Source organism: Lates calcarifer, linkage group LG10, assembly GCF_001640805.2.
Source record: "Lates calcarifer isolate ASB-BC8 linkage group LG10, TLL_Latcal_v3, whole genome shotgun sequence".
NCBI classification, from domain to species: domain Eukaryota; kingdom Metazoa; phylum Chordata; class Actinopteri; family Centropomidae; genus Lates; species Lates calcarifer.
In genome coordinates, this window is record NC_066842.1 from 8,784,687 (window position 1) to 8,797,025 (window position 12,339).

Below are 12,339 nucleotides of genomic sequence, written 5' to 3' on the forward strand. Positions count from 1 at the left end.
TCTCAGCACCATCAAAACTGTACTTAAATTTTCTGTCAGACACTTTTTATGCATCCTTATTTTATTTTAAACCCAGACAGACTTCTCTACATTTTTACCCCCTTTTGTTCCAGTAGTTGTTTGTTTGCATTTGCTTTACAAAAATAGATTGGAAATATTTTAACAAACTGAGTTGCAGATGTTGAATTTTGTTCCTGCTCATTTCAGACTTGATGACAAAACAGTTTGTCAAGTTTTCGAGGCTGTGTGCAGTTGGTCGCAGATCAAGTTCAGGATCCATCCTTGCAACAGTCTGTGCAATGCATTAGCCTAGATTTGAGCCTATTCTGCTGACTTGTCATGCCACATTACACCTACATAAGATATGTGGAACAGTGCGTGACAGTCACATTTCACAGGGCGTCTTATCCAAAACACTGATTGTGGATTTTTAGGGACTGATTTATTGTCTTAGAACGTGTCTAAAAATGTCTCCTGTGTCATTTGCAGCAGCTGTTTTATTTTTTATTTTATTTTTTTGCCCTTCTCAGAACGACCACATGGTGTCATTCTTCATGCACAGTCACTGAGGCTTGTGCTGCCTCTGACACATATAGACGGCACAGCAGGCGCACAAAAATGTGTTTCATCACATTATGAATGTAAGAAATGTAACAGGTGTCTTATAGTTGATGCATGTGGAATCCTTATCTCGCTGGCATGCCTTGAAGTGAGACATGTCAAGCTATAGATGACTCGCACTGTAAATATGATTTACAGCCCCTCAGAAGCTGTTAAGATTTCTATAGAAAAGAATGCACTGTGAGGTAGTAAAATATGTTTTCTTCAGTTGTCAGTGGACTATCATTTTTGTGATGCAGGTAGTGCATGTTCGATCTACCTTCTTCCAAAGGTTTCCAAGATGAGTGAGAATTTATCTGTTAGATCTATACCAGAATAAATGTTTATCAGCTTCACTGTGCTAATACTAATACTAATTCCTGGGAAGAATCAGAAGACCAGTGCTGGCTGAACTCAGAAGTTTCGCTGGTTGATAATTTGGCACTTCAGAAATTTATTTCGGTGCAAAAGCATTTAATGATTTATAAACAAGTTGCAGTACTTTAAATCTATTCTTTTGCAGAGCGTGGTATTCTGAATGAGCTGCAGCTGCCAGAGAAAGGAAAAGCCCATTAAAGTTCATCCTACTAAAGGTGAAGACATGGACTAGTTATTAAATCTTGTCTGGACATCAATTCTCTACTTCTGCAATTTTTTTTAGGATGTAATAGAGCTGACTTTGATATTTTATTTTCTCGATTGCTGTTAAAATTTAGATCTGAATCCATGACTACACCGGGATGACTCTCAGTCTGTCTGCAGAGGCACCAAAATTGAAAATGCCAATTCTATCCTGCCTTGATTGAAGGGAGCTGTGCCACACCCAGTCACTGATTTGCTCCATGCTCTTATTTGGTGAGTACAGTTATAGTTTAGTAATGAAGAGGATTAATCACCAGGCTCTCAGATGCAACACCTCCATCTTTGATATGAACTAGACACAGAAAGCAAAACTCATCACTTTTCAAAATGAAATATTCCTTTTACTTCACCTCTCTCGCTTTGAGTTACCCATAGATGACTTTGAATGCTAATCTACTTAGTGTCTTCCAGTAACACCAAAGTAAAGAGGAAGTGGAAAAAATGATATGTGACCAGAGTAAAAAGGGAAGTAAAATGACTCCTGTCCATGCAAAACAAGCTGTCAGTTGTTGCCTTTTTATCATATGAAATGCATCCACTCATGCAAGTCAACATGCACAGTGAATGCACAGAATTAGAAGGGGAAGTACAATGTGTTAAATCTGTAGTGAAGCACTTCAGTGATAAAATATTTGAAAATAAGTTGACTAAAATGTCACAAAGGCCATAGATATACAGCATTAACCTGTTGGGTAGTGTCTAATGCAAAAATGCTAACACCACTCGTGGCTGTGGAGGCCCTCTCTCTCCCTCTTCAATCACACGTGCTGGTGTCAGGTCTCATGCACTCAAAGCTTTGCTAGCATCTGTTGGATCATAAATTTTACTGCACAGCACCAGTTAAGACAGATCTCTGACATATCTGACATTAAAAAGGATTAAATCATTATTTCTTATCAGATAAAAATGTTTCAACTTGGCTAGAAGCATCTATGTTGCCTTTTAAACAGGATATAATGCTACTATATCAACATATGCTCCTTATTTATACATAAACAGGTGATATGTTTCAAATTTAAATGACAAATGTTACTTCTTCAGTGTTAAAACTCATGCTAACGGTATACTTAGCATTAGTACACGCTACAGAGCACAATGTGCACTGAGCTGTAACAGTTTCAGTTTTAACCCACATAAACACAGACAGTATTTGCTTGTGCTTTCAGTCCCAAAGGACCCCACAAGTGGTAAAAAGGGAAAGCTGATGGTTACTTTCACTCATCATGAGACCACCTGCAGTACTATAAACATGTACTGTTATTTGACTTATCAAACGACATGCATGAGAGCTTCTTTTTTCAGCTGCAGCATGCACTAAGACCTACTAACACCCCTTTTCCTTTCACTATAGATGTGCACAGGATGTGGCTGTTTGAGCACATTTGTCGTTGCTGCATTTACTTCCAGCTTTCAGATTTTCACTGAACTAAAAATGTATTTCTTATAGCATCCCCATAATATTTAGCGTTGTAATATTTTACTTATGGAACCACTTCTCAATAAAGTCTCAACTGTGAAGCACTACTGCACACAGCATTATCACACTGTCTGGTTTTAGCGCTTGTACATGTTGGCGGATCAGATCAGGAAGAAAGACATTCAGTTAGTCCTGTGCTCCACATGACGCCTGTGGCATTGACAGACATACTAAGCAGCAACACATCATACAGAACTGGATTTCAACATCAGTGTTTAAAATATTCATGTCAGCAGAAAAGTGCAGCACTGAAATGAGAAGGATTTGTGCCATGATCAGAGGAAGTGGAGCCCCTTCATGCTGGTCCTCTAGCCATACTGATACCAGCACACATGCATCTGACATGACCCTGTTTCAGATGACTTTCCTACTTAATGTCAAGTTCCTCTAAAGGGACGCAACACCTATGGGAGGATGAGACCTAGATTTAATTTCTCCTGGGTATCGTGCAAAGAATATTGTGACAAATTCTACTCTTAAATTTTTAATCAGGTGGCATAATGACAGCGAAACATGCTTTAAGCGTGTCAGTTATAAGAGAATTCATTAAAAGTCCACCAGTGTTCAGCAGTTTCAAACAGTGCTCTGCCTTAATCATATTGCAAACTATATGGCTGAAAACATAGGCAAATGAGCTTTGTCCTATGCAAATTAACACGGCAGGTGTCTTTTGATAAAACTCTGCTGTTAAGCCTCTCCACTATGCTCTGAATCCTGCCATCGGTTGATGATTAGGGTTTCAGTTGTAATATGGAGAGCCATTTCCTACCTTACATCTTTCTGCAGGATTACATCTGAGTATACCTACATGAGGCTCTGGAGTACGGCAGATAGACCTACAGGTGGGCCTGTACCATAGTCACTGGCAGTTAAATTAACTAAAACTACAGCAGGTATTTCAGTCCCAACATAGATTGACTGCAGTCTGATGGTGAACAATAGCGACAGCGCTGTAATCTGTCTTTATTTAACAAGTATTCATACTGACTGTAATGTTTGCGTATATTCTGACAGGCTATCTTTATCCCTATCTACTCCAGAGTAATGATGACATGAGGTTGTCCAGGAAAGCTCTCTACCTGTCACCCACTGGTTTATTATCAGCCGACTCACAGGAGCTGAGCAGACAATGGTTCTAATGTTTATCTACAGTTTGTACAGGTGTTGAGGGATGAGCAGAATATTTAATGAGAAAATCAGTTGTAATAGGCACAGTTATGAAGGTATTAGGTTTGATGAATCTGTTAAGAGGCATGTGCCTTTCCATGGCCTTTATTTGGAGCACTTTACTGTTTCAAACACACGCCAACATCCACAGAGGTGAGCCACAAAACCAGGACTTGTGGATGAGCTCTTGTGTCGATGCTTCGTATAATTTTCCCCCAATCTGACAGTGGGAATAAATCATCCCTGTCCAATTTTCCGAAGTTTTCCTAATATGGGTGTCAATTAGTGCAGGAGTGCTACTGTGGCCACAGCTTTACAGGCAGCAAACTGGGCTGCCGCAGGCAGCACAATGCATTAGCGCATGATGAGCTGTCAGAGAGGATTATTTCAGCCACGCCAGTCAGCGAAGGGGGTGGGCGCCGCTCTGCTGCACTAAACCGAGGAGAAAGAGTAGGCGGGAGACAGAGAAAGGGAGAGAAACACATAGAGGAAAGAGGGAAAGAGAAGAAAGTGTCCATTACACCGGGTGGATTTTTCCAGAGCACTGATGTTGGAACACTCTTCTGAGCTGGCCCTGGTGCAGAGTTTGTATGCCAACAGCATGCGCTGTCCCCCCTCTGCAGCCGGGATCTCTGTCAGGAATGAGGACCTGCCTATGAGGTACGTTGGGGTTGGCCCCTCATTCAAATCTGGGCTAGCTTTTGTGGAGCAGCCCGTATTTGGACTGCCTCTTTGTCTAGGCTGGATATTGTCATAGGATGTATTGTTTCCAGTTGAGGAGTTCTTCCTGCTGTGATTGTGACTGTGGGCAGGATAGTGCTCTCCTGGTGTCCCTATATTTTGTTTTTTTTTTTATCCAGGAGCCCAGAAATCATGTATTAGAATCAGGTGAATCTGGCTGTTCAAATCAATCCCATCTCCACAAGACACAAATAATTCATTCAGGAAGTAGTGCTCTGGTTTTAAATTGTTAAAATGTATCAGAAGAGAAAAACCAATACCATCGCCTTCTCATATCGTTAAATTTACCTTCCTCTTTTATTCAAAGTTCCACAAGGGCTCAGACACTTGTATCAAGTATAAATAAAGAAAGAGAAATGAATGTGGTAGTGATGCAGGTGTTTGTCTCTGAATTGCACAGGCCACCTGAAAAACACAAACCCTGTGTGATTATATATCCACTGAAACCAGCCCAGGCCTTGCTGTACTTCCTCAGTCAAAAACAACAAAAGATACCAATTATCTTTTAAAGGACAAGAGGAAACATTCATATCCATTATGGAATTTGCATAATTTTATGCTGAACTAGGCATTAATAAGGTGGTGATATCACGTGCTTAGTACATCTTGACACAATACATTTCCTCTAGAAAGCATGAAGACGAAGTTCCCTCTCTCCACTTTGAGAGCCCTTTAGTTGGTCGCCATTCTGCAAATGCTTTCAGGAAAAGGCAGAGCTGAGAAAAAGTGTGCCTTCAAGTTCAAAATGATTTGTTGAAAAAGACACAGTGTGGCCCGTCTGGGTTTGAAGCTGGACTATTTTTACACCGTGCAGTTTGTCATGAAAGGGTGCAAATTGAAATGCTGGATGATGATGTTGATGATGATGACTGACCCGTGGGACTTCAGCTCCACTGCACGAGGGGACAACATTTGATGTAAACAACAAAAGCATAGTACGTGTGGAGGATTACGGTAGGATTACAGTAGTAATAATCTCAGATTAAGAGCAGGAGGCTAGTATTAGAAGGTGCCAGCGACTGGGCATTGGCCTCTGGAATCCACTCCAACAAACATCTCTAAAGAAAAATTATAGCAATGCATGCCAAATAGTAGAAATAAACTTGTGATGACGCTGTGTACTGCACAGAAAACTGTACAGTATGTATTGTACAGCCCTACGGGGAAAACAGGGCTGCTCTTTACAAGAATTCTGCTTCTTTTATAACAAATCTATTCAATAAGTTCCCATGAGATCTAATTGAGTCAAAGGAAATATGTGTATGCTGCAGATGGGATGACATTATTGTATTTTTCCTCCATCTTAATGAAACCTGATTCTCCAGAGAGGCTTAGACTACCTTTTTATAGCAGCCCCTGAAGCTTAATGGTAATGCATGTTGCATAGTGGGCTTGTCTGCATGTATGGCAAAATAGGTCGCATATCACATTATGCATACAAACCTCTTTTAGGCATCGTTTAATAGAGCATACTCTGCTCCGGTGCCAGGTTGCCTTGAAATTGCTATGGATACAAGGATTAAGTCGGATTTTATAAATGGGATGTTTCTTAACACTCGCTATGAATAATATTTTTGGATTGCGCAGCTGCTGGAGCAATAATGAATGGTTTGATAATTAGGCTAGCCCCCCTCCGCACACCCCCACCCTGCCTCTCTGATAAGGCAAACAGTACTTGACAACACCCCCCTCTACCTTTCCCCCCCAAGTGCAGAGGCCTCGCCCTGCAAGTCCAGCACAACAATAGAAGATAGGCTCCCCCTCCCCCAGGGGAACAACAGCCCGGCACAAAAGGGGAACATGACCTATGACCCTGGGGAAAAGCAAGAGTGAAGACAGCAAGAAAAACGGCATTTTAACCACCTCACTTTTGATTGGAAGATATTTATGGACCTGCAAGGTAATGCAAGGCAATAAACAAGCTGGAAATAATCTTATTTATTTGCGTAACCCAATAAAAAAGGCAGGTGCCTGATTTAGATTTCTATGAAAATATGGAAACAGGAGCAGCATTATTAATCTTGATGGCAATGACCTGGGTGCTATATTTAAACATTATAAATGTCTCTCTAATCAGGATCATTAGATCCCTGACTCACCCACGGACTAACCTCCCTCCACAATGAGGCTTGACAGGATCTGATTCTCTAAATGTGCATTTTTCTTCTGCTTCTGAAAATACTGCAGGAGTCATTATAGAGACATTGTAGCGATGCCACAGCAGATAAAACATCACAATCTACAAGTAGGTCAGTAAACTGTCTATAGAGTACCATGTGCAAGTCCCTATGGAGACATTACAGTAATTTTACAACGGGGTAGAAGCGCTGTGAGGCTTGCTGAGCAGCAGCAGTAGGCAGCATGGTTTCAGACTTTTGTTGAAGAGGCCACGCCTCTGGTTTGCTGCAGCTCGGTGTGCAGTGTGACAGCGGCTTGCCTGAATTTATTTCAGTCGGAGACGAGAGAGAAATTAGGAAGGAAGGAATAAGGCGGATACCGGTGCCCCCTCTCTTTTTCTCTCTCTCTCCCCCTCGCTCTCTCATGCAGTTTTGAAGAAGACGCCCCCTCCCTGCACCTGTTCTGCTTCGTCTTCTCGCCGTCTCGCAGGAGTTGAGCCTCTTGTGAGTGAGCGGACGTCGCTTCTCATTGTTAGATAGACGCTGTTATGAGCATGACTTCGGCGTTCAACCTAGATTTCCACCCTCTGACGGAAAGTCGGTTAATGACTTCGAGCGACACAATGTAAGTAATCCAACTATCGATCTGTGTAGCGTTCTCGCCAGCAGCCTAAATAAATTTGTCAGTGTTTTAGAGAGGGAGCTGAAGAAGAACAGGAAAAAACACAGTTGAGGGCGAGTTGGGAGTTAGCTAACGTTAGCTTAACTGGCAACTGGGATGCTAACGTTGCTAATGATACTGGTACGCTCACCTGGAGTTGAAGTAGTTTGCCCAACTTGGACAATGACGGGTTTAACCACAATAGATGTCGGTTAAGTGAATGTAACGCCACTCCTAACAACGACCGAGCACACACCTTCAGGGCTAACGCGTCTTATTCGGAGTGACTGGAAGAAAACGCAGTTTGCTCGGCGCCTACAATAGTCAAGTGACATGTGCTTCCGGACATCACACGTTTCAGTATCAGATCAGAAAAACACAATAGATTAGCTTTTTAAAAGCAACAGGCCGAAGTGTCTTTTTGTGTTCATCTAATACAGCAGCCACCGCGTTGTGTGGCGCTTGAGTTAGTTATTCTCAAGTGGGCAAGTTCACGTTGGCGTGTGCTCGTCTGACGGTTGGTGTTGAAACGGTCAATAATGAACGATTTTTAAAGGAAAATGCATGGAGTGGAGTTATTGTGTCAAGTTGACTTAAAGTTTGCTAATGACATATTATGTTGCCGACCTAATGCGTGTTTGTTTTTCAGCGTTATTGGCTATAACTCAACAGCAACTGTGTTTTGTAGGCAGATGCACACGGGGCTGTCTGTGCTAGCCGCCGAGCTAGCTAACATCGTTAGCCGCAGCTCTCAGACACTGGTGCCCCCCTCCATGTTGAATGTAGGAGTGCTCACTTAACGGCACCAAACACGTGGTTTCCTACATTATTGAGCCATTAATGGAAATCTTGTGACAGGGCATGTAAACAAGGGAGAAAAAGACCAAGCTCACCAAGCACAAGAGGTCCATATTATAGCTCCTGTCCCCTCCGCATAGCATCAGCTAATCCTGTTTGACAAAAACATTTCCAAAACCACAGCCTGCTTTTACAAGACTGTTTAAATTTTAAATGTTTGCACTTTACGGAGTGCTATCTTTATTTTTGAAAAAAAAAACGGGCCCTGGCCTTTCATGTCATGGTTCTGAATTTCTTGGTCTCTTGGTCGCTTTTTTTTTTCATTAAATTAAGTCAGTGTGGTTGGTATGAATGACAGCAAGTCATTCTTGAGCAGTATCTTGTGATACTTTGCCCTTTTTTTTTCTCACAATCATCAGGCAAACAAATGATTATTTTCACAATCGATTAATCTGTTAGTTATTTACTCGATTAATTGTTTGGTCTATGAAACATCAGAAAACCATGAAAAATTGCCATCCAGGTATCTTGGAGCACAAGATGACCTCAAGAAATGTCACGTTTTATCTGACTAACAGTCCAAAACCTCAAAGTATTCAATTTACTGTAAAACAAGACCACCATCAAGTCCATGGCATTTTATTAATTAATCAGTTAATTGTTGTAGCTGCAACTGTGACTGTAGCTTTTTCTGTAGAAACAGGAAAATAATTGGTAAATGTTTTTAATAATTAAAAATGTGACAGAAAATTGTATACCACCTTGGGTTTTAAGAAATTCTGATGGGCATTTTTATTATCTTCTGACATTCCTGAGACCAAATGACCAATCAACTGAGAAAATAGCTGACAGATTAAATGATAATGGAAATACTTAGTAGCATGCCCACCTGCTGAGGAAAGCTTGTGAAAATGAATGTTTTAAATATGCATGGTTTTATAATAATATTTCACACTTTGGAAGGGTATTTTTTGAAGAAAATCTCATCTGTGAAAATTAGTGACAGTGAGGTGGTGATTAGACCTTGCCCCAGCTGTATTTGATTGATTTATCCATCTGATTGTTGACAGTGAGAGTGACTATCAGGGCTTAGGCGTGATCCTTTGGCAGCCAACACAGCCATAGTGCAATGTCAGTAAGCTAAGCGTCACGATGATCCCTTTTGTTGTGGCCGGGGAGCTGTTGATTTGTGCGAAGTGCATGATCTTGGCACGGGGTCCGGGGGCTGCTCGGACCAGCTGTTTTATTCAACTCCTTTGCTGTGAGGGTGGCGGCGGTGGCACTGTGAGAATTCCATACAGCCAGATGTTGAAGGCCAAGAGTAGGAGGGCTCTGATCTAGCCTGTCACCTATTTCTCTGCTCCTGCTGCTCACTTGGCAGGGAAATAATTACAAGACTGGCTGTCCTGGAGCTACGTGCTCATCATAGCCTTGGAAGGCTCATAATCACATCCCCTATCTCCAGTGTGGGGTGGTGCGACCGAAGGTTGAGCAAATTCTTCTGCAAACTTTGCAAACAGAAGATATTGTGGGACATGGTTGCATAAGACCAGATGCACCCACCATGTCCATAACAATGTCTGCACTGTGTGGCTGTTAAGTTATTAACCAAAGTCTACACCAGGGTACGTTAAAGCCACATAACAAACAGAGCTTATGATTCTTACATTAGATATCAATTAGCATAATGTTTTAAAGATTATCACTGCCCAGGCCAGCATGCTTGTGAGCTAGAAGTCTGTGCCTGCAGCCCCATGAAGTCAAATCAGCTGATTTTTTTTTTTTTTTTTTTTTTTTGTTTTGTTTTGTTTGTTTGTTTGGTTTTTTTTTAAAAAAGCACTTCTTGACTGGACAAGTCAGGGCAACAGTCAGAGCAGCAGTAATGGATTGGATTGAGGGAATGTGACAACAAAAGAACCTCTTTTGGATTGATGCTTTTGGAGCAGAAAGCTTCTGTGCAGCTGTTGGTTATGTGTCAAATCACTATTTAGTGTATAGTGCACTATATTTATAATCCGCCATTTTATTTTGAGTGTCTGAATTGTCAGAAAGATGTGGTATCTACGGCATATACACTACTTTCTGCTAACTGGCCCACCATGTAATGTGTCTGCTTTTATAAATCCAAAAATTTACATGTAGAGTTTCGACTGCACTCTGAAGAACTGGTGCATTATCCTCATAGTATTAGCTGCTGACGACAGCGGAGGATTGCACATGCAAAATTTTAAACATTTTCATTCGTCTGGCCATCACTACAGTCATACAGTGTATTTGCCTTTTTAAATGGCAAACATACAGGTGATTCCCCTCAAAGTTATCAGCACTGCACATGGCAAGGAAATCAGATACATGACAAGCAATAAGCATCGAGCATTGAAACACAGAGGAAGGTAGAAACTAATTCACAGAAAAACTGTCCGTCCACTTTTTTACACAGCAAATTTGATGAAGTGACAAAAAAAGGCTTTTGAGGTTTTGGCTCACCTGTGTGTTTGCTATTTACAATGGAGCTGCATTGCAAGATTGTGACACGGATGATGGCCAAAAATATTTTTTGGGTAAATTAAGTGATTTCTTATCAATGACCACGGTCCTCCTCTGTCGTCATACATGCAAAAACTACCACTGTGTAACTCTACACCTGTCAGTGATGACACAATGTGATGTTGGTAAACTTTAGTGTAACCTACTTTGCATGTACGTTGGAGGTAGTGAATGAGGGACTTATTGTGGACACAACCACAAAGAAACGTGTGGTATTTCTACGAATAAACTGAAAGTGGAAAAAATCATGTTTAGTAAGGGGAGTTTTGTATTAAACATGTTCTGTTGCCTATCGCAGGTTAGGATGATGAATGACTGAGCAAGTCAGTGCAGTAAGCACACTCTGTCAAAGTAATCAAGTGTAATTGCTGCTTTTAGTGAGCTGTTTGTCTCTTCATTGGAGATGCATTGGTAAGGCTGCTGCCTGCTCTGGTGAGCTCCACCTGAAGCTTTAGATTCATGCTCCATCAGACGCCGACAGAGGTTTGAGCAGAGTTTATTTCATCAGATGTTTCACTGTTCGTTCACACAAGCTTTACTTTAGCAATGTCATCCATAATCACCAGGGACACTTGGTGTGATTATGGAGCTAATGGGGCGGGCCTTGTCATCAGATGCTGGTCGTCTGTTAACATGCAGCCCATTCAGAGGCTGATTGAACATGTCTGTCTTCATCAGGGAAAATGCAACAATGAAATCAAGCCATATTGAGCTGAATTGGAGTTAACGCCAGGAGAAAAATATCTTAATAACTTCTCATCAGAACCACAGCGTGCTGATTACGACCGACCTCTTGGTATGGAAATCAAATAACACATTGTTCTCCTGTCTCTGGCCTCAAGTGACATCCACTCTCGGTCGTCATTTGTTTTTCCAAACTTGGTTCACGAGTGTGAGTGATTCTTGCTCAGGGGTCCCACAGCAAACCTTTCTGTAAATCCTCCTCCTGTTTTCTCTGGGCAGTTTTTTAAGTGACAACTTCAAGCCTGTCATGAGGATATTTTTATTCTGAGCTCGTGAAACCGTATTCAACCTGTCAAAGAATATTCTGTCTCTTTGTGTAGAAGTGGCGAAAATAGATGGAGGTAGAAGAGAGAGTCTTTATTTTCTACTTGACAGATGTCAAAGATATTACCAAGGCATTAGAGGCATTCTGTGTCCTGTTGAATCAGCTTATGAGGCTGTTGGTTTCCTGAAAGAAGAAACATCTCATGAATTCTTTTTTTGAGGGTATTACTAGCAAACAGCTGTTTCAGTTGACTGATTTTTTTTTTTCTCCCTCTTTTCTCAGAAGCATTACACGTGTCCATGTGAACTTTGACCCCCTTTTATTTATCCCCAATAAAGCATGGCAGCAATGTACTGCTGGTTGCCAAAACAGTTCAAGGCAAAGAAGCAAGTTCTAGTCTATTACTCAAAACAGGAAACGACTGAGCATTGTCTTGCAAGACTTGTCTGATCAATATTCTAATTATAGCAACATTGTGGTAGTTTAATTGGCATTCCAAGTGTCGGATAACTGTAAAAGATAGTTAGTGGTTATAAAAATACATTTATAGCAGATATTTTTATAAATATAAGTGACCACA

General features: G+C 41.2%; 1 protein-coding gene across 8 annotated transcripts in view; it reads left to right on the forward strand.

The window, feature by feature from the left end:
* The first annotated feature begins 4,335 nt into the window (after positions 1-4,335).
* LOC108888514 (CUGBP Elav-like family member 2) overlaps positions 4,336-12,339 on the forward strand; it is a 30,959-nt gene continuing 22,955 nt past the window's right edge. For 3 of the 8 annotated variants that reach the window (XM_018684520.2, XM_018684521.2, XM_018684522.2), the window contains exon 1: positions 7,018-7,369. In XM_018684520.2, coding sequence (XP_018540036.1) covers positions 7,293-7,369 — 77 coding nt within the window. In that variant the 5' untranslated portion in view covers positions 7,018-7,292. Of the gene's footprint in view, positions 4,547-7,017; positions 7,370-12,339 lie in introns of those variants that run through there. The other 5 variants (XM_051073243.1, XM_018684518.2, XM_018684517.2 and 2 more) reach the window with 3 other exon arrangements.